This window comes from Schistocerca nitens, chromosome 3 (assembly GCF_023898315.1).
Source record: "Schistocerca nitens isolate TAMUIC-IGC-003100 chromosome 3, iqSchNite1.1, whole genome shotgun sequence".
NCBI lineage: Eukaryota > Metazoa > Arthropoda > Insecta > Orthoptera > Acrididae > Schistocerca > Schistocerca nitens.
Window position 1 is genome coordinate 178,494,529 of NC_064616.1, and position 23,198 is coordinate 178,517,726.

At 44.5% G+C, this 23,198-nt stretch overlaps 1 protein-coding gene across 1 annotated transcript in view; it reads right to left on the reverse strand.

The window, feature by feature from the left end:
• Positions 1-23,198, reverse strand: part of LOC126249133 (motor neuron and pancreas homeobox protein 1-like) — a 348,670-nt gene that overhangs the window by 16,088 nt on the left and 309,384 nt on the right. The window contains exon 3 of the mRNA XM_049950786.1: positions 22,961-23,069. Within this exon, the coding sequence (XP_049806743.1) occupies positions 22,961-23,069 (109 nt within the window). The remainder of the gene's footprint in view (positions 1-22,960; positions 23,070-23,198) is intronic.

Below are 23,198 nucleotides of genomic sequence, written 5' to 3' on the forward strand. Positions count from 1 at the left end.
ACCCAGAGAACACGTGAAGTAGATCATTTCTCTGGCTAGTGGAAAGCTGTATTGATAAAATGAGGGCAATGAATTCAGATACGAGATCTGTTCAAAAAATTCCGGAACTTTGTCAACAAAATTTTTCTACTCTTACCTTTTACTTATTTCGCATGGTTTTCCTCTAAATGCTCTCCTCCACAATTGATACACCGCTCCCAACGCCGTTTCTACTTCCGGAAGCGGTCTTGGTACGCCTCTTTTTGCATGGCGCGAAACGCTGTCTACGAATTTTCTTTTACCTCGTCTATCATTGAAAATCTTCATCCTTTCAACGGGGGTTTCAGCTTTGGAAATAAAAGAGTTATGATGCTCTTAAGGACCACCTCGTTCTCAATTGCGGATCCAAAAGCTCTTCACAGATTGAGAGGCGAAGTCTTTCTGGTTTTGACTCGTGAGCCGTGTGACGAACTTGGCGGTAACACGATGCATTCGAAGGTGCTGTGTCAGGATTTCATGACATGGTCTAACTGAAGTTTTACGTTCTTCTGAAATCTCTCGGATAGTCCTTCTTCGATTGGCACGCACAGTTTCGTGGACGCTCCTGAGATGAGCGTGGTCGGTAGACGTCGAAGGACGTCCTGGACGATGGTCATCGTTAACTTCCGTCCGGCCATTTTTAAACCGTGTGAACCATTCGTAATACCGAGTACAGCATAAACTCGCATCAACGCAGGCTTTCTGCGTCATTTGGTGTGTCTCTCTAAAGATTTTCTTGAGTTTCACGCAAAATTTACCGCAGACGCGTTGCTCCTCCAACTCTGCCATCTCGAAATTAGCCAGCTGTTCGACACAACGTCCTACTCAATTCAGCACTGAACAATAACTAACAGACATACAACAATGAAACTTCTGGCAGTTATACGAGGCCTGTTCAGAAAGTAAGCTCCGATTGATTGCCAAATTGAAACCACAGTGAACATCAGAAATGTTTTACTTGTAACAATTAGCTACACCTTTCAGCTACTTCTCTACGTAGTCGCCGTTCTGACTTAGACGTTTGTCATAGCGTTGTACCAACTTTTCAATAGCCTCATCATAGAAGGCAGCCGCCAGTGCTTTCCGCCAATTCTCCACGCTGGCCTACACCTCGTTGTCTGTGTCAAAATGTTGTCTTCAAAGACAGCGGTTCATGTGACCAGAGATGAAACTCAGGGGGAGACAATTGCGGACTGTATTGTGGGTAATCTAACATTTCCATTTGAAAACGATGCAGGAGCATCTTCATTGCCCCTGCAGAATGCGGCTGAGAATTGTCTTGAAGAAGAAACAGCACGACAGTTATGTAATGTTAGCTGCATAGCTTCAGGCGAAATTTCTCACCAGGCCCTCGTACTTGGCGGCAGACACTATTTTCTAGACATCGTTACGCACTCACTGCGAGCTCAGAAATGAGAAGAGCGACGTGATGCTAACTGGGGCTATACTAGAGACACTACCCAACACATCTGTGCAAAGCTTTATCGGATTTTCATAGTCGTTTCCATTTCGCGACCGATCGGAGCTTACTTTCTGAACGCCCCTCGTACATGAAACACAGGCGTGTGCAGGGATGCTAACTGCATTTCACACGAACAGAACCATTGACGCGAAATTACGAATGTTCCGGAATTTTTTGAACAGACCTCGTACATTATCGTGAGGCGTGACACGTGGCCTCAGATGCTTCTCTAGTGGAGGGGTCTGCCATATGGTATGTCGAGGACGGTACGCAAATAAGTGTTGCGTGGCGTGCAAAGAGAGACCGAGAAATCTAGTGCTGTACGATTATGCTATCGACAACAAATCAGTAGAAGCAATAGCAATATTTGTAAGTAACCACCCGGAGCGACCTAAAAATGGTACGACTACATAAACAGAATGTAGGGAAAAGCAAATGCCGGGCTATTATTGCTCGTCAGTTTCTAGTCGCATTAATGAAAGAGGTAGATGAGATCCAGAGCACAGTGGCATGTACAGTCGTGCTCAAAAGTATCCGAACGACCTGAATTGCATTTCGCCTGATTCGAATGAAAGCCACATAGCGCAGCTGTCTAGCAGCCCCTCGGTACAGTCGTTTGACTATTGAAAATGGTTCCAACAAGTCACCACTAGAAAACACTACTCTGCATCGCAATAACTCAAGATGTAAAGTAATACCAAGGTACTACAAATATCAGGAAATATCTTATCACAGATAAGACGGTTCTTCAGGCTTGTAAGCTCACATTTATTACAATAAATGACATACATGAAATGTTACCACTCTCATTATTCCGTCAGATAGGTAATTCACGTAGTAAGTTCGTCGTATTCATGATTTCCTCTTCAAAATAACATACCGTGCTTATTATTTAACACAAAATGACATTAAAAATTTAAGTTATTCACGAGCAGCTAGTTGAGAATATGTATGAACTTCAAATGACACGACGAACCGTCTCGTTCTGCATATGGATTCAAACCCAGGTCATGCAGACTAAGCAAAGACTTCGTGACTGACGCAAACTAACAGTCATTCCTGACTAAGGATACAGAGAGTGATATACCTCGATTTTAGACAGTATCAGTTAGCAAAGATCAACTTTAAATTACATAACGTAAACATTGTTAATGGACGCGAATTCCTACCCAGCATCTATTGTCCTTGTTAACGAACTACGAGAGATGTTAAATATTGCTTCTTCACAAGTAACTTACTTGAAATGCCGCGAGGTAAAGCTTTGTGTTGGACAGGGATTCGAACCCAGAACCTAATTGGATTGTCATCGAAGCACAATCAACTGTGACATATCGGATTTTCTCGGCAGTAGCTAGATGTTTTAACTGAAATGACGAGACGAAACATTAATTTTTTCTTTCCCAGGACTCCAACCTGGCACCTATAGCTGTTATATTCTAGAGAAAACGAACGTTAAAAATGGGTTTGTTACACCAGCAGCGACATGTGAGCATGTTTGAACTAGAAATAATATGACGAAGAGTTCAGTGCTGACTGGGAATCGAGCCCCACACATATCGTTGTTGACTGCACACAAAGAGACGTCAGCTACCGAATTTTTATCCACCAGCAGCTCGGAAAAACATCCTTGAATTTACAATGATTTCGCAAACAGTTCTGTATCTCACTGGGATTCAAAAACGTCAGATACCGTTAGTGTTGACAACGAATGAAAATACATTAAAAATCAAAATTATTGCCCACCAGCAGATAGGTGTTCTCATGCTAGAGCTTCAAATACATAATGAAAGCTTTAGTGCCAGGCCAGGATTCGAACCCTTTCACGCGCAGTATGTGGAGATGTTGAGGAATCTGCAGTTTTGAACAAACAGCAAATTGCAGTCGAGCTGCATTGTCACGAAGGGATCAAATTCCGCGTTAAGGGCGGTCTGAGTTGCATTCCCAGATCAGAACCAATTTTATCGACATACAGAAGCTCAAATAAAAGATGGAATAAGTGTCCTGTGCCCCTAAATAGCGTTTGTTTCGTCACTAGAAATAAATTAGTATAAGAAAGGTTACTGTTGATGGAGTTTCTACGTGTCGCGACTTCTGACTTTATTGTGGTTCAACCTAACGTCTACTTGGTAGAGAAGGAATATCATGTTTAACATGAATGTCAGACTACAATGCCATTATACCTTCTTTACTTGGCGTAGCCAGAAGAGAACAGAATCTGTCTCTCCTTATCAAAGATCATCAGCAGAAGTTGGAATCGAACCCAGACCATAAGTATACGAACCTAGCATCAATCCAAGAGACAACCAAATTTTCTTCCGTATCACTCATTTTTCTATCATAACAATGTTGCGCCACAGTGGATGAGAATTCTGACACTCAGACTCCCTGTAGTGGTTTGCAGCATGGTCAGTACATTCATTTACTTGGTTGACCGAATCGCCATGAAGTATCTGCTCGACTACCCAGTGCATACATTCGACTCTATTTTGTAATCACTGAAATAAAATCACGTAACTGACACCTACACAGAACTGCCAACAGTGTAGGATGCAGAAATTTAAACAGGAAGTGTTCCTTTCGACTTGAGCTACTCTATTGCGCTATCTGTTTGTTAAAAACGTCGTGCAGTGCAAAAGAAAAGCTGTAAATGTCTGTCTCTCACAAGTCTAGATCCGGCCATATGCATTATCTCACAGCACCGTGCAATGCGCAAGTTCTGGAGGAATTGTTGTTGACTTCTGGAGGTGATGCAGCTATGTGTCCGTTAGTAGCGTAACGGTAAGCGTCGCGCAATATTGATAAGACGTCGCGAGTTTGGGTACATTCACTGCTACAATTTTTAAAAATGCCATACTGCTTTCTGCTGAAGTTATCGAGCTAATGGAAATTTGAACATAATTCCCTTCACTTCTCAACCCCAAATAGTCCCATGTGGAAAAAGGGCTAACTTATGCGACATTTTGTTCTTTTCAGGTTTAATAGATGGCCAGGCTGCAGATGCATCTCGAAACTTTTGTATTATGTATGGGTAGAGCGCATCGTGCCAAAATACGTCAGAAAAGTATTTTCTACATTAGCTGTCGTGTGGCAGTGGCATTTCATTCTTCATAAAACCTTGTTTGACAGCTTTAACTCAGAACAAGTTTTCTACATGCACGTAATCAATAAACTGCATGTGCATTGTCAGATTGTTATAGATAACATAAGAGGATTCGCATATATCGTTGATGATTAATTTCTCTCTCATGGTAACCAATGTTTTAACAACACTAAAAGAAACCGTACGAAAATTGTGCATGAAATAAAACTACCCACGACAACTTTACGACGAAAGTCTGTTTCAATAAAACTGAGTATCTGTACAGAAGCGTGCCTCTATCAGCACGAATTAGTAAAATACTAATCACTTAGATTTCGATTGGGTTTGTGTTCGACTGGTATGCTGTGTCATACTCAAGTGGTATGCAAATGTGGCATTTCATAAATAAAGTTATGTATTCCTAGAAACCCAAAATTTGTTTGTCAGCAGCGGAAAGAGGGGTTACCTGTTGTGCAGCATTGTAAGTTTTTCACTGCAATTTGCTGTTTGTTGAAAACTGCAGATTCCTCAACATCTCCACATACTGCGCGTGAAAGGGTTCGAATCCTGGCCTGGCACTAAAGCTTTCATTATGTATTATGAAGCTCTAGCATGAGAACACCTATCTGCTGGTGGGCAATAATTTTGATTTTTAATGTATTTTCATTCGTTGTCAACACTAACGGTATCTGACGTTTTTGAATCCCAGTGAGATACAGAACTGTTTGCGAAATCATTGTAAATTCAAGGATGTTTTTCCGAGCTGCTGGTGGATAAAAATTCGGTAGCTGACGTCTCTTTGTGTGCAGTCAACAACGATATGTGTGGGGCTCGATTCCCAGTCAGCACTGAACTCTTCGTCATATTATTTCTAGTTCAAACATGCTCACATGTCGCTGCTGGTGTAACAAACCCATTTTTAACGTTCGTTTTCTCTAGAATATAGCAGCTGTAGGTGCCAGGTTGGAGTCCTGGGAAAGAAAAAATTATTGTTTCGTCTCGTCATTTCAGTTAAAACATCTAGCTACTGCCGAGAAAATCCGATATGTCACAGTTGATTGTGCTTCGATGACAATCCAATTAGGTTCTGGGTTCGAATCCCTGTCCAACACAAAGCTTTACCTCGCGGCATTTCAAGTAAGTTACTTGTGAAGAAGCAATATTTAACATGAAACTTCCTGGCAGATTAAAACTGTGTGCCCGACCGAGACTCGAACTCGGGACGTTTGCCTTTCGCGGGCAAGCGCTCTACCATCTGAGCTACCGAAGCACGACTCACGCCCGGTCTCACAGCTTTACTTCTGCCAGTATCTCGTCTCCTACCTTCCAAACTTTACAGAAGCTCTCCTGCGAACCTTGCAGGACTAGCACTCCTGAAAGAAAGGATATTGCGCAGACATGGCTTAGCCACAGCCTGGGGGATGTTTCCAGAATGAGACCGGGCGTGAGTCGTGCTTCGGTAGCTCAGATGGTAGAGCGCTTGCCCGCGAAAGGCAAAGGTCCCGAGTTCGAGTCTCGGTCGGGCACACAGTTTTAATCTGCCAGGAAGTTTCATATCAGCGCACACTCCGCTGCAGAGTGAAAATCTCATTCTGGAATATTTATCATCTCTTCTAGTTCGTTAAGAAGGACAATAGATGCTGGGTAGGAATTCGCGTCCATGAACAATGTTTACGTTATGTAATTTAAAGTTGATATTTGCTAACTGATACTGTCTAAAATCGAGGTATATCACTCTCTGTATGCTTAGTCAGGAATGACTGTTAGTTTGCGTCAGTCACGAAGTCTTTGCTAAGTCTGCATGACCTGGGTTTGAGTCCATATGCAGAACGAGACGGTTCGTCGTGTCATTTGAAGTTCATACATATTCTCAACTAGCTGCTCGTGAATAACTTAAATTTTTAATGTCATTTTGTGTTAAATAATAAGCACGTTATGTTATTTGGAAGAGGAAATCATGAATACGACGAACTTACTACGTGAATTACCTATCTGACGTAATAATGAGAGTGGTAACATTTCATGTATGTCATTTATTGTAATAAATGTGAGCTTACAAACCTGAAGAACCGTCTTATCTGTGATAAGAGAGCAATGAGAGAAGCATTCAACGAATTCGAACATAAAACATTGGCAAACAATCTAAACAAGAACCCTAAAAAGTTTTGGTCATATGTAAAATCGGTAAGCGGATCTAAATCCCCTATTCAGTCACTCGTTGACCACGATGGCACCGAAACAAAGGACGACCGAAGAAAGGCGGAAATACTGAATTCAGTGTTCCGAAACTGTTTCACTGCGGAAAATCGTAACACGGTCCCTGACTTCAGCCGTCGCACGGACGCCAAAATGGAAAATATTGAAATAAACGATATCGGAATTGAAAAACAACTGCTATCACTTAGTAGCGGGAAAGCATCCGGACCAGACGAGATACCCTTAAGATTCTACAGTGATTATGCTAAAGAACTTGCCCCCTTTCTATCAGCAATTTATCGTAGATCTCTGGAAGAACGTAAAGTACCTAGCGACTGGAAGAAAGCACAGGTCGTTCCCATTTTCAAGAAGGGTCATAAATCAGATGCGAATAATTATAGGCCTATTTCACTTACGTCAATCTGTTGTAGAATAATGGAACATGTTTTGTGTTCTCGTATTATGACGTTCTTAGATAATACAAATCTCCTTCATCATAACCAACATGGATTCCGCAAACAGAGATCATGTGAAACCCAGCTCGCCCTATTTGCCCAAGAAATTCACAGTGCCGTAGACACTGGCGAGCAGATTGATGCCGTATTCCTGGACTTCAGGAAGGCATTTGATACGGTTCCGCACTTACGTTTAGTGAAAAAAATACGTGCTTACGGAATATCGGACCAGGTTTGTGATTGGATTCAGGATTTCCTAGAAGAAAGAACACAACATGTCATTCTTAACGGTTCAAAATCTGCAGATGTAGAGGTAATTTCGGGAGTACCGCAAGGAAGCGTGATAGGACCCTTATTGTTTACAATATACATAAATGACTTAGTTGACAACATCGGTAGCTCCGTGAGGCTATTTGCAGATGACACGGTTGTCTACAAGAAAGTAGCAACATCAGAAGACTCGTACGTACTCCAGGAAGACCTGCAGAGGATTAATGAATGGTGCGACAGCTGGCAGCTTTCCCTAAACGTAGATAAATGTAATATAATGCGCATACATAGGGGCAGAAATCCATTCCAGTACGATTATGCCATAGGTGGTAAATCATTGGAAGCGGTAACGACCGTAAAATACTTAGGAGTTACTATCCGGAGCGATCTGAAGTGGAATGATCACATAAAACAAATAGTGGGAAAAGCAGGCGCCAGGTTGAGATTCATAGGAAGAATTCTAAGAAAATGTGACTCATCGACGAAAGAAGTAGCTTACAAAACGCTTGTTCGTCCGATTCTTGAGTATTGCTCATCAGTATGGGACCCTTACCAGGTTGGATTAATAGAAGAGATAGACATGATCCAGCGAAAAGCAGCGCGATTCGTCATGGGGACATTTAGTCAGCGCGAGAGCGTTACGGAGATGCTGAACAAGCTCCAGTGGCGGACACTTCAAGAAAGGCGTTACGCAATACGGAGAGGTTTATTATCGAAGTTACGAGAGAGCACATTCCGGGAAGAGATGGGCAACATATTACTACCGCCCACATATATCTCGCGTAATGATCACAACGAAAAGATCCGAGAAATTAGAGCAAATACGGAGACTTACAAGCGGTCGTTCTTCCCACGCACAATTCGTGAATGGAACAGGGAAGGGGGGATCAGATAGTGGTACAATAAGTACCCTCCGCCACACACCGTAAGGTGGCTCGCGGAGTATAGATGTAGATGTAGATGTAGATGTAAGATGTTCCCTGATATTTGTAGTACCTTGGTATTACTTTACATCTTGAGTTATTGCGATGCAGAGTAGTGTTTTCTAGTGGTGACTTGTTGGGACCATTTTCAATAGTCAAACGACTGTACCGAGGGCGATTAGAGGACCTTCTAGACAGCTGCGCTATGTGGCTTGCATTCGAATCAGGCGAAACACAATTCGGGTCGTTCGGATACTTTTGAGCATGACTGTACATGATAGTTCAAACGGCGCGATATGCTGAATGAAGAAACTACAATGTGATTAGGACTGAGAGTTAAATCACTTGTGTATTTATATCTAAAGAGTCATCAGTCGTATCTGACAGAGATTCCATAAAATACAACACTATAGAAGAGGATTGACAGGCACATCGTGGACACTGTTTGTTTAGTAAATTTATCTCTAAGTTTTGTGTCGATAACACGCCATCTTTGGCTCACCCTTTGACGTGAAATTTAAGATTACGTTACAGGTAATACACATCTCGCACAATGATCACAATGATTATAAAACTGGGGAATTAAAGCTAATATGGAGGCTTTACAGCAATCAAAACAATGTTTTACCTTCAAAATACCTCGTTGTTTTCCTCCATGTTCACTTCCTAATTACTACTGTATGTTACTACACACTTAGTTTATCACACCACTTTTTTAAATAACACCTGTACTGCCGGCCGCGGTGGTCTCGCGGTTCTAGGCGCGCAGTCCGGAACCGCGCGACTGCTACGGTCGCAGGTTCGAATCCCGCCTCGGGCATGGATTTGTGTGATGTCCTCAGGTTAGTTAGGTTTAAGTAGTTCTAAGTTCTAGGGGACTGATGACCACAGCTGTTAAGTCCCATAGTGCTCAGATCCATTTGAACCATTTGGGTATGGTCCAGTGACAATTACAGTAGGCTAATAGAATCCAGCAGGCCTCTGTGTCGAGTAGCGGCAGTTGCCCCATGTGTCTCAGTGGTTGACCTGAGCAAGACTCGATAACAGTGTTTTCAAAGCGAAGCTCTACTTCTTTAAATAAATAAGTGTGGTAAATTATGTTGAAAATGTACATAGGAAATTTCTTGGAAAATTATAGAGCCCTTACTAAATTGTAGTGACATGTATACCAGGCAGTCATGGCAGAAATGGTGGTGATAAAAGATAAATTTGGGCTTACCCGCCATTTTTGGATAATATATCATAGAAATGGTGTGGCACATCATCCAACCAGTGTAATTGCCAAAGTGAGCTACAGTGTGAATTGTAATAATACATAGAATGAATGTGATTGTGAGACCACTGTTTGAAATCTATAAAACCAATTAGCTAACTTGCATATATTTTTATAAATTTTATACCGTTTTAAACTTGATATAACTATTTTGGACTGGTGGCAGAGTAATTTAAAGTGGTTGACACAGGTGTCACATCTTATTTTTTATTTTATTTATCTATTTAACCTGATCTGCTTCGGGCCACCAGGCCTTCTCTTGCATCAGACCAGAGTATCACACATACGGTACCTTTTTTACGTCATAGTTACCTCAGAAATAACAATTTTAAAATGACAAATAACATTAAAATTATTTGAGTGTCTGAAATGGCAATATGAGTAAATAACACTGACTATGCCCTAATAAAGTTAATACTGGCAGTACTTGTACTACTGCAGTTTCTGCCACTAATAATGATAAAATGATAGTGATAATGATAATAATAATGGCGGAAATAACAATAATGATAGTGACAAATTTAACAAGAAATTATTGGTGTTCAAGATATACACTCCTGGAAATGGAAAAAAGAACACATTGACACCGGTGTGTCAGACCCACCATATTTGCTCCGGACACTGCGAGAGGGCTGTACAAGCAATGATCACACGCACGGCACAGCGGACACACCAGGAACCGCGGTGTTGGCCGTCGAATGGCGCTAGCTGCGCAGCATTTGTGCACCGCCGCCGTCAGTGTCAGCCAGTTTGCCGTGGCATACGGAGCTCCATCGCAGTCTTTAACACTGGTAGCATGCCGCGACAGCGTGGACGTGAACCGTATGTGCAGTTGACGGACTTTGAGCGAGGGCGTATAGTGGGCATGCGGGAGGCCGGGTGGACGTACCGCCGAATTGCTCAACACGTGGGGCGTGAGGTCTCCACAGTACATCGATGTTGTCGCCAGTGGTCGGCGGAAGGTGCACGTGCCCGTCGACCTGGGACCGGACCGCAGCGACGCACGGATGCACGCCAAGACCGTAGGATCCTACGCAGTGCCGTAGGGGACCGCACCGCCACTTCCCAGCAAATTAGGGACACTGTTGCTCCTGGGGTATCGGCGAGGACCATTCGCAACTGTCTCCATGAAGCTGGGCTACGGTCCCGCACACCGTTAGGCCGTCTTCCGCTCACGCCCCAACATCGTGCAGCCCGCCTCCAGTGGTGTCGCGACAGGCGTGAATGGAGGGACGAATGGAGACGTGTCGTCTTCAGCGATGAGAGTCGCTTCTGCCTTGGTGCCAATGATGGTCGCATGCGTGTTTGGCGCCGTGCAGGTGAGCGCCACAATCAGGACTGCATACGACCGAGGCACACAGGGCCAACACCCGGCATCATGGTGTGGGGAGCGATCTCCTACACTGGCCGTACACCACTGGTGATCGTCGAGGGGACACTGAATAGTGCACGGTACATCCAAACCGTCATCGAACCCATCGTTCTACCATTCCTAGACCGGCAAGGGAACTTGCTGTTCCAACAGGACAATGCACGACCGCATGTATCCCGTGCCACCCAACGTGCTCTAGAAGGTGTAAGTCAACTACCCTGGCCAGCAAGATCTCCGGATCTGTCCCCCATTGAGCATGTTTGGGACTGGATGAAGCGTCGTCTCACGCGGTCTGCACGTCCAGCACGAACGCTGGTCCAACTGAGGCGCCAGGTGGAAATGGCATGGCAAGCCGTTCCACAGGACTACATGCAGCATCTCTACGATCGTCTCCATGGGAGAATAGCAGCCTGCATTGCTGCGAAAGGTGTATATACACTGTACTAGTGCCGACATTGTGCATGCTCTGTTGCCTGTGTCTATGTGCCTGTGGTTCTGTCAGTGTGATCATGTGATGTATCTGACCCCAGGAATGTGTCAATAAAGTTTCCCCTTCCTGGGACAATGAATTCACGGTGTTCTTATTTCAATTTCCAGGAGTGTATGTTGCCTGAAATAGCGAATTCCGGGGAAACGAAGCGTAAGGAGACTCTCCAGCTAAGGATACTGGGAAATGAGGAAGAGCTGAATGGAAAGAACTTAAGTTTGTTCAAAACAAATGGACGTTGCATGATGCTACGGCTGACCTAACTTACGGCTTAAAGCATACTTGTTACCATGTCTTTGGATGGAGATCGTGTAAAGTAGATGAAACTGGGTAGAAGTGTGACATTTAAAGTTAGTAGTTGAGGCATTTTATTCCCTGTTTGTTGGCCACCAAATTCATATGATCTGAATACATCTGTGACGCTGTCGGACATTAGGTTTGTGACCGTAGTTCACAGGAATTTCGTAAACATTTGATTCCACATATCCCGTGAAACGTACCTAGGGTTAGCGTCATGCATGAACACAGAAATATTTGCTCTCTCTATCGGGAGATTGTCGTCTTTCTACATCACTCGAGAGCTACTTGCTGTACCCAGGGATAATTATGGTACCTATAAATGTGTACAGTATAAGGTGAGGGTGATGACAAGTTTTACTATATGGTACAATAGAATTCCGCCACAACCACTGCAGGGCACTGTGCATTGTACTTTCGTTTTAGGAGCAGCAGTTTTTGTTGACTTTGGCTTATGACTGGTGGCTGCATATGCAGATGGTATGTGTGTGAAATTATGAAACAAAAAGAAAAAAATGCAGCATCTGTCGAGGGACGGGGAGGGATGGGGGATTGTGGAGGCTGTGTGGATAGGAGGTTGTCTCTAGGAGCTCTTAGTAGTTCGACTGCAGCCACAGTCAATGGAGCAGTGCGAGGCACCGTGCAGCATGGTGTGTGCTCTATGGCGTTCGGTGTGGTGGTCACACCTATGGACACAGCCGATGAGACCTTCCCTCGTTACTTATTTAATGTAAGCAAACATGAATGTGAACAAGTCTGTTATGCATGGGAACATTCCCATCGCCGTCGCTGACTTATTACTTCCTATCTACGACACCCTACGTGCAGAGCTACTGGATAGGAAGCGCCTGTCACATGTAACTAGGGGCTATGTGCATAATTTTAGTGATGTGTTGTTTGTGATCTGTTGTGTATTTGGTATGTTACACACAGGGTTTTGTGCGTGTAGGCAGTGTGTAAGCTCCTTGCTTCAGGTTTGTGGTGATTGTAGATACTTGCTTTAAAAATCAGTAGGCTATCTCGCCTCATGTATGAAAGGGGCAATTGTAGACACAACATAAAATAAGGCTTTCCCATTGCGGGGGGGGGGGGGGGGGGTTTGGCTGATCCTTCCACTACGGCGTCCAGAACACAAGTGACGAGACACGCAATTGGCCCAGAGAGAGATGGGGGGGAGGGTATCAATAGGAGTCTTACAAAGGAACCTCCCCATCGCACCCCCCTCAGATTTAGTTATAAATTGACGCAGTGGATAGGCCTTGAAAAACTGAACACAGATCAATCGAGAAAACAGGAAGAAGTTGTGTGAAACTATGAAAAAATAAGCAAAATATACAAACTGAGTAGTCCATGCGTAAGATATGCAACATCAAGGACAATGTGAGCTGAGGAGTGCCGTGGTCCCGTGGTTAGAGTGAACAGCTGAGGAACGAGAGGTCCTTGGTTCGAGTCCTCCCTCGAGTGGAAATTTTATTTTCTTTATTTTCGCAAAGTTACGATCTGTCCGTTCATTCAATGGTTCAAATGGCTCTGAGCACTATGGGACTCAACTGCTGAGGTCATTAGTCCCCTAGAACTTAGAACTAGTTAAACCTAACTAACCTAAGGACATCACAAACATCCATGCCCGAGGCAGGATTCGAACCTGCGACCGTAGCGGTCTTGCGGTTCCAGACTGCAGCGCCTTTAACCGCACGGCCACTTCGGCCGGCTGTCCGTTCATTCATTGACGTCTCTGTTCACTGTAGTAAGTTTAGTGTCTGTGTTTTGCGACCGCACCGCAAAACCGTGCGATTAGTAGACGAAAGGACGTGCCTCTCCAATAGGAACCGAAAACATTTGATCGCAAGGTCATAGGTCAACCAATTCCTCCACAGGAAAACACGTCCGATATATTCTATACCACACTAGTGACGGCATGTGCGTCACATGACAGGAATATGTTGTCGACCCACCTAACTTGCACACTTGGCGAATGGGTAAAAAGATTCTTCTACCTTGCCCGATTTAGGTTTTCTTGTGGATGTGATAATCACCCCCAAAAAAGTGATGAAAACATAAGAGTTTGTCACATAAACTGCAACAAATGAATGCAACAGTTTCACAGTCGCACAGTTTTCCCTGTGCTCTGTCAAAACATACGTTTTTTACGTTTTCAAATGTTTCCGTGTGTAGACCGTCAAATCCTGCATATGTCCAAGCAAATCTAAACATGTCCTGGAATTTTGGAGAGCGAAGTTGATTATGTGTGAGTGCCTGAACTTCAATAATTGTCTGAAAATAAAAAATTAAACTTTTCACTCGAGAGAAGATTTAAACCAAAGACCTCTCGTTCCGCAGTTGCTCACGCTAACCACAGGACCATGGCGCTCGCAAGCTGACACTCTCCTAGATGTTGCCAACCTTGCGCATGGCCTACTCAGTTTGTATATTTTGCTTATTTTTTTTTCATAGTTCCACAAAACTTCTTCCTGTTTTCTCGATTGATCTGTGTTCAGTTTTTCAAGGCCTATCCCTGTGCCAACTTTTAACTAAATCTGAGGGGGGTGCGATGGGGAGGTTCCCTTGTTAGAGTAGTGGAGGAGGGAAGTAAATGTTGCTAGCATGTAGACTGAACTTATTCTCCCAGCCAATATAACCTATTCTACATTGGTGCCAGATCTCCATCTCTCCCTTTGGTAGCAATGCAAAGTGGGCCACACTGGTACTGTTCCACCATTATCACGGTTCTGCTTTACCCTGGATGACTATCATTGGCAAGTATGGTAGTGACCTGAGGAGGAGTCCCATTATTTCAATATTTTGGAGAGTCACAGTGGTGATAGACCTGGTGTCATGGCGTGCAGAGTTGTAGGCTATCACTTTAGGTCATGAGTGGTAGTGACTGAGGGAATTCTGGTGGCACAGTGGTTTGTCTATCCTGCTTCTTCATGTGTTGCCTCTACTGCGACAGTATCGTGGTTCCATTATTCAACGGGCAGTGCTCGTCCACACGTGGCACGTATCTCTATGACCTTCCTGTGTGACGCTGAGGTACTCCCATAGCGTGATATGTCCCACATAGAACATATGTAAGACCAGATCGGATGTGAACTTTGTCCCACTGCCAGTATACAGGATATAAAAGCCCACTTTCAACAGTTGTTGGCCAACTTGCTTCAGGGGATACAACGGCTCTGTGACTAACTGCCGAGCCGAATCGGTGCAGGTATCCAGGATAGGTCATGTCATACTGATAGGTGGGATAATACTGCCAAATTCTGTGTAAATTTGACTCGAATTTGTAATCACAGCGCCGGCCTGGTGGCCGAGCGGTTCTAGGCGCTACAGTCTGGAACCGCGCGACCTCTACGATCGCAGGTTCGAATCCTGCCTCGGGCATGGATGTGTGTGATGTCCTTAGGTTAGTTAGGTTTAGGTAGTTCTAGGGGACTGATGACCTCAGCCGTTAAGTCCCATAGTGCTCAGATCCATTTGAACCATTTGTTTGTAATCACAGCAACAACATCACATATCCTCTCAACCCATAAAGTTACATTTCATTTCGTAATCCCCTTCTGTTTTTTCAGGCAGCGTATTTTCGTGATTGAACTGAGAATTTTTTTCCCTTCAGTTACACGAATTACTTGTAGAACATCTTATCGAAACCAACCTTCAATGTACGTGAATTTCAGTTGTTAGATTTCAATAAAATTGACAGTTAAGTTCCATTTTTATCTAGTGTTCATTTTTACCGCAATATCGCTATCTTACCTTGGGACTGCGATGGCTCCTGCACTCCAAGTGTAGCGTCGAGATGTATCTGTGCCCAGCGATTATAAGTTAACGATTTTTATCTCTGAAAAGTGTATGTTGCTAAAATACTAATGCTGCAGATTTCGAAGATGTTCTAAATACAGCTTGTTCTATGAAAGAAAGAGAGTATTATTTTATTTCCAGGACCTGATTACGTTTCCAATAAATTTCATGTGTAGAGATGTACAGGAAGACTGAACAACGGAGGACTGCAGAATGCTATCTCTGCGAGGATAAAGAAACAATTGCGTCTAAAGAACATTGGTATCCAAATACCTGGTTTACGTGACAGATGTCTTTTTCTTCACACCACGAAAACTCTGTACAATTCATTACATTAGGCTATACACTACCATTTGGCTCAGAGGCCGTTTCGAAGTGGGCACCACGGATCTCTCACATCCTGTAACATGGGGCCGAGCGGTGTGGCTCAGCGATTAAGACAATTTGGTTTTCCGTGACTTTCCTAAGTAACGTAAGACAAGGATCAGGATGACTCTTTTGAAAATGATAGGAGTTATTTTCTTCCCCACATCTTCGGAACTTGCGTCCTATCTCTAATGATCCCGTCGTCGAATGGTTGTTAAATCCTAAACTTCCTTTCCTTTTTGCAAAAATTGGGCTACTACGTTCTTTCAAATCACATGCTCGCATTTGATTGGCATCATAGGCATCAAGAATTCGCTGTTCCAGTATCTTCACTTACCTAACGTGCTCCGCAGACCCTACGGCTTTAGCTTGGTCCCACAAGTAGAAATACGAAGAGTGACCCGTTGGGCAATGCCAATTGACTACATCGTCTGGTTGCTACATCGGGCGAGATGTGGACGATCCTCTCTACTGGAACACGGAAGTGCGCTGGAGGTCTATTGCGTAGCAGCCACACGACCCCTCCTACTGCTACAATGTTTTTTTTTGGTTTTTTTTGTTTGTTTTAGAAAAAGGCTGGGGAGACAGCTTGTCCTGCGGAAAGTGCAGCCACGCCTTGCTTGTGAGGGTCGCGGAGGGAGAGCCGACCCTACGAAACGGTGGGCAGTGGTTTCTGTCTACAGGTTGAGGGCGATCTGTAATTAGTGTTTCATGCCCACCATGCCATGGGTATTTTGTGCAGCCGACATATGGATGCCGTGGAGATTGATTTCATTCACTGGACTATACTGTACAGTTAGTTGCATGTAAAATGCATTATCATTTTTGTTTGTGTTACCACGTATTTGAGACGGCGACTAAATTTCTCAGCACCATCTTTAATGTTAACACTGGATAGAAATTTAACTGGATGTAGGACAACTTACCTGCTACAGAAAATGATACACTGTCGGAACGCCGCTTCTTCGGAAACCTAACGTTTAAGTTGGCCCTACATAGATTTGTGCTCAAAATCTATGGGGGGAAGGGGGGCAGCTAATTTCTATGTGGCTTTTGTAAAGGATTTACTTCTCATTAGCGATGTAACGGTTGTGTATCCAATGGAGCTATAACGGCAATGATGGCTGTGGTACTTTAACTTCGTTGAATAATTAAGTTTTATAGAAGCAGAGAGTAGCAATATCTGTGAAGAGACTATAGTGTACTCCGTATGTCGCTAGCATCAAATCGGAATTATCAAGTGCCTGCAGCCTAACGCCGCTTGTTGAACTATTGCGCTAAGACTGAAACTTTAATACCGCACACATTTATCCCGTTTTATCTCATTTATTTATTAGTTGCAGACGTGAATTGGAATGCAATGTATGTGGACTAACAACATGTTGTGTATATATGGTTGCTTGCTCCATAGATATTTCTACCCTGCTGGTAGAAGCTGTACCATAAGGAAGCTTCAGTCCAAAAGTAAACCAGAGACGCTGGAATGCCAGATCACACCTGTGATGGACCTTATGTGATGTCAGTCTACGACGTTTTGTCAGTACATGTAGCCAAGTAATTCACGCATCACGAGGAGACCTTTGCACTAAGACGATGGTATCTAATTACTATTAAAAACAGTCTTGATCACGATTTATTTAACAAGGTGACCGGTTTCGACCACTACTGTGGTCATCTTCAGACGATTGAGTAGGAACCTCTTTCTGGTGGAGAATCATGACCACAGTAGTGGTCGAAACCGGTCACCTTGTTAAATAAATCGTGATCTAGACTGTTTTTAATAGTAATTATTTATAAGACATTGATCACTGCTGTTCCCATAATGCATTCAAACGATGGTATCTGCCTAGTACTTCAGAAAAATGTTTCCTGATGCATTAGTGTTACAAGTTGCTTTAACTTGACTGTAAATGAATTACTCTTTAATGAGACTGCAGCGCCTGCTTGCACAGCGTAGTTAATTCTTCAGTACCTGATGTTGTGAAGCTGCATACAGTTCTGTAGGTGGTGTGTTGTCAGATAATTTGATCAGTTCTACCTTGGTACAACTGCGACTATATTACGTTATCGTTATTTTATCTCTGTATGTACTGTTAAAATCAATGAGCCATCCGAGAGAGAGAGTGAGAAACAGCGTGAACCATAACTCCAACCAAAAGATTTCGGTGCTTGTTCAGGAGTATTTTCTGAGTATTTTGAAATAAGGGAGTGTCCGGTTGGGTTGATTTGGGGGGAGGAGACCAAACTGTGAGGTCATCGGTCTCATCGGATTAGGGAAGGAAGTAGGCCGTACCCTTTCAAAGGAACCATCCCTGCATTTGCCTGAAGCGATTTAGAGAAATCACCGGAAACCTAAATCAGGATGGCCGGACGTGGGATTGAACCATCGTTCTCCCGAATGCGGGTCCAGTGTGCTAACCACTGCGCCAGCTCGCTCGTTAAGGGAGTCACTGACGACTCGTTATAGAGCAATAAAGCGATTATGATTTATTCAGTTTGTTACCACATTTACCTTTGTTTCTATGAAAATACATTCACAACAGTGAAAAAAACCTTTGATATGTAATCACTAGAACGTAGAATACAAAAAATGCAGCACTGCGACAACACCCGTCTGCGAAAAGACTGTGATGTGGCAACCGCCTCTGAGGGAACAACTCGGCATAGCGCAGTTGTGCCACTTCTGCATTGCATTCAGTGAATCCATACACGAAATGCACGTTGGCCAACTCTTAGCCAGTAAATCTATCCATTCTGCTATGCATCACTGTTGATGCACATTTAACTCTGCCGGGAAATCAAGTCCGAGACAGAACTAAGTACACTCCTGGAAATTGAAATAAGAACACCGTGAATTCATTGTCCCAAGAAGGGGAAACTTTATTGACACATTCCTGGGGTCAGATACATCACATGATCACACTGACAGAACCACAGGCACATAGACACAGGCAACAGAGCATGCACAATGTCGGCACTAGTACAGTGTATATCCACCTTTCGCAGCAATGCAGGCTGCTATTCTCCCATGGAGACGATCGTAGAGATGCTGGATGTAGTCCTGTGGAACGGCTTGCCATGCCATTTCCACCTGGCGCCTCAGTTGGACCAGCGTTCGTGCTGGACGTGCAGACCGCGTGAGACGACGCTTCATCCAGTCCCAAACATGCTCAATGGTGGACAGATCCGGAGATCTTGCTGGCCAGGGTAGTTGACTTACACCTTCTAGAGCACGTTGGGTGGCACGGGATACATGCGGACGTGCATTGTCCTGTTGGAACAGCAAGTTCCCTTGCCGGTCTAGGAATGGTAGAACGATGGGTTCGATGACGGTTTGGATGTACCGTGCACTATTCAGTGTCCCCTCGACGATCACCAGTGGTGTACGGCCAGTGTAGGAGATCGCTCCCCACACCATGATGCCGGGTGTTGGCCCTGTGTGCCTCGGTCGCATGCAGTCCTGATTGTGGCGCTCACCTGCACGGCGCCAAACACGCATACGACCATCATTGGCACCAAGGCAGAAGCGACTCTCATCGCTGAAGACGACACGTCTCCATTCGTCCCTCCTTTCACGCCTGTCGCGACACCACTGGAGGCGGGCTGCACGATGTTGGGGCGTGAGCGGAAGACGGCCTAACGGTGTGCGGGACCGTAGCCCAGCTTCATGGAGACGGTTGCGAATGGTCCTCGCCGATACCCCAGGAGCAACAGTGTCCCTAATTTGCTGGGAAGTGGCGGTGCGGTCCCCTACGGCACTGCGTAGGATCCTACGGTCTTGGCGTGCATCCGTGCGTCGCTGCGGTCCGGTCCCAGGTCGACGGGCACGTGCACCTTCCGCCGACCACTGGCGACAACATCGATGTACTGTGGAGACCTCACGCCCCACGTGTTGAGCAATTCGGCGGTACGTCCACCCGGCCTCCCGCATGCCCACTATACGCCCTCGCTCAAAGTCCGTCAACTGCACATACGGTTCACGTCCACGCTGTCGCGGCATGCTACCAGTGTTAAAGACTGCGATGGAGCTCCGTATGCCACGGCAAACTGGCTGACACTGACGGCGGCGGTGCACAAATGCTGCGCAGCTAGCGCCATTCGACGGCCAACACCGCGGTTCCTGGTGTGTCCGCTGTGCCGTGCGTGTGATCATTGCTTGTACAGCCCTCTCGCAGTGTCCGGAGCAAGTATGGTGGGTCTGACACACCGGTGTCAATGTGTTCTTTTTTCCATTTCCAGGAGTGTAGTTCTGAATGCAAGCTTGAATGTGGAGAGTATTGTTGTCAATAATAACAAGTATTAGTCGACCACAGTAATATTGCACCTGAAGTGAGGTCGCTTCGGTCGGATTGTCGTCAGTTTTTATCCTGATATTTCACGAGTACACGCTGAACCACTTGATACTATATGCACAACTGTCTTGAAATCATTCACGGTGTGACGCGCTTTCCTTAATCACCACTGTACTTTTTTACTATTTCGTCACCTTGTGTTTTTCATAACGTTTGCGGGAGGCGAAGTTCAATAATATCATGGTCGGGTAGTGCTGTGAGTGAGCGGAACAGGTTTGTTTCTAAACAAGACACACAGCGCACATCGTCGACATTCGCTCTGTTGTGAAGATGATTCCAGGGCATCACAAGTGAAGGTAAGAGCTCATATGAAGCGAAATTACTCTGTAACGAGCCACTGGAGACCACGGGTCAGTTATACCGAAGTACTCAGAAAATGTACCAGATAAACCTCTAAAATTTTGTCGGTGAAGTTCTGGTTTACCCTGTATCAACCTTCACGTGGGCTGTATTGAACTACAGTTACCACACATTGGTCTAATATGTAGTTAGGCACAAGTGTCAAATAAAAACAAAATACTGTCTTGTTAACGTAGACATATCGAGGAACGTGGCTGCAGTACAGTTAAAAGTTCTATAATTTAAGCAGAAACCAGCCACAAATGTGGTTTAAAAGAGTTTATTTAACTCAAACCGTTAGTGGTTTCTGATTTATTACAAATCCATCTTCAGATGGGTCTTATCGCTTTCCCTTCTTTCCTGCTGGAGCTTCATTTTGCATTCGTTACTGGCGTCGTGCAGCGGTGAGGGTTTCAGTACGTCGAATTCATCCCGTATTTGTGTTGTTGGTTCAAATGGCTCTAAGCGCTATGGGACTTAACATCTGAGATCATCATTCCCCTAGACTTAGAAATACTTAAACGTAACTAACCTAAGGACATCACACACATCCATGCCCGAGGCAGGATTCGTACCTGCGACCGTAGCAGCAGTGCGGTTCCGGACTGAAGCGCCTAGAACCGCTCGGCCATTTGTGTTATTCATTATAAAATTAACTTACTTTTGCAAATGCTCTATGTAAGTGCCGTTTCATTCACTGAAAACTGCTATAACATACAACATTTTATGTTTTATGTCAACACACACATTCAACATTTACAAAACGTGGCCTGACGCCACACGAACGACAAAAACAATAGTTTAAATGATTTATTCTTATTCGGATGTGTTTGAAACTATAGTACATGTACAAAAATATGTTAACTTTTTAATGAATAACACAGATACGGGACGAATTCGCCGTACTGAAACACTCACCACTGCACGACACTAGTAATTAATTCAAAACCAAGACCCAGCGGGAAAGAAAGAAATAAAATCTGTAAGAACTTAAATATCTTCAACATTTGGCGGCCCTGTCAGCAACTGTATGAATATTAATTTTAATTTTAATAATCAACAGCCTCAGTTGCACCGTTTACCTAGAATTTACCTAGGTTTCAGTCGGGATAACACAACCTTTTTCAGAATAACAGTAACTACCGTTTGTCCATAGTGGAGATCGTTAAGCTAGAACTACAAATCCATAAATTATCTTCAGACTATAAAAACTTATCTGAAACTGCCTCAGTCCAACTTCGCGACCGCGATGCGGCAGCCACAAGTGCTGTACTGGAACTCAAGTCGCGGTCGCGAAATGGGACCGAGGCAGTATCAGATAAGTTTTTACAGTCTCACGATAATTTATGGATTTGTGATTTTAGCTTGACGATGTCCACTATGGACAAACGGTAGTTACTGTTATTCTGAAGAAGGTTGTGTTATCCCCACTGAAACCTAGGTAAATTCTATGTAAACGGTACAACTGATGCTGCTGATTATTAAAATTAAAATTAAATCTGTAAGAGCCACCTGAAGATGGATTTTTAATCGATCCGAAACGATAATGGTTTGAGTTAAATAAACATCTTAAAAACATACTTGTGGCCGAATGTTGCTTAAATTATAAATCTTTAAACGGAAGTAATGAACAGATTACAGTTAGACCTTATTTGCCTTCGCAGGTATTCCTGCAGTTTCTACTCACTGTTCAGAATCACCCTGTGTATGAAATGTTTAACAGAGCTAGGTGTTGTCAGTACTACTAACATTATTTATAGTTTATTAGAGACGTGAGTCCAGAGGTGCGGGTGAGAGCAGGAAACAGAGAACGACACTTTTATGTTATAGAGTGCTTTATTGAAGATCAAGTAACACGACTTTCAGGTATTCTACAGACTCTTAAAATTGCTATATAATATAAATACGATATAAATAAATACCAAAAATGCTAATTATATATGACGAACCGGTAACTGAGCAGTTGAGGCAAATATCTACGAACCATTAGAGTTAATAGCCCTAAGCTGTCGGTCAGCGTAAGGAGGGAGATCACACGGACATACGAGCGGCCGTGTGCGCGGAGCCCCGTCCGCTGGGGCCCGCCAGTCAGACCACGTACGGCCGGTACAGCGGCTCCGCGCCGTCCTGCAGCGCCAGCCGGCGCTGGTGGCGCTGCAGCAGCGCGTCCGCCGTCGCGCCGCCCGCCCCCGCACCCGCCCCCGCCGCGCCGCCGCCACCCCCACCACCTCCGCCGCCGCCGCCGCCGCCGCCGCCGCCGCCGCCGCCGCCACCCTCGGGCTCCGCCTTCCGCTTCTCGCACTCTTCCTTCAGCTTCGCCTCCTGCTGCGCCTTCTTGCTGCGCTTCCACTTCATGCGCCGGTTTTGGAACCAGATCTTCACCTGCGAACAGACAGAGTTTCTCAAATGACCGCCTTCTCATTGCTTTAATTCCGTTAACACGTAAAACATCGGCAGCCCGCTTAGGCAGTGATAATAGCACCACTGCCGTTAGAGTTTTACTCGCCATTC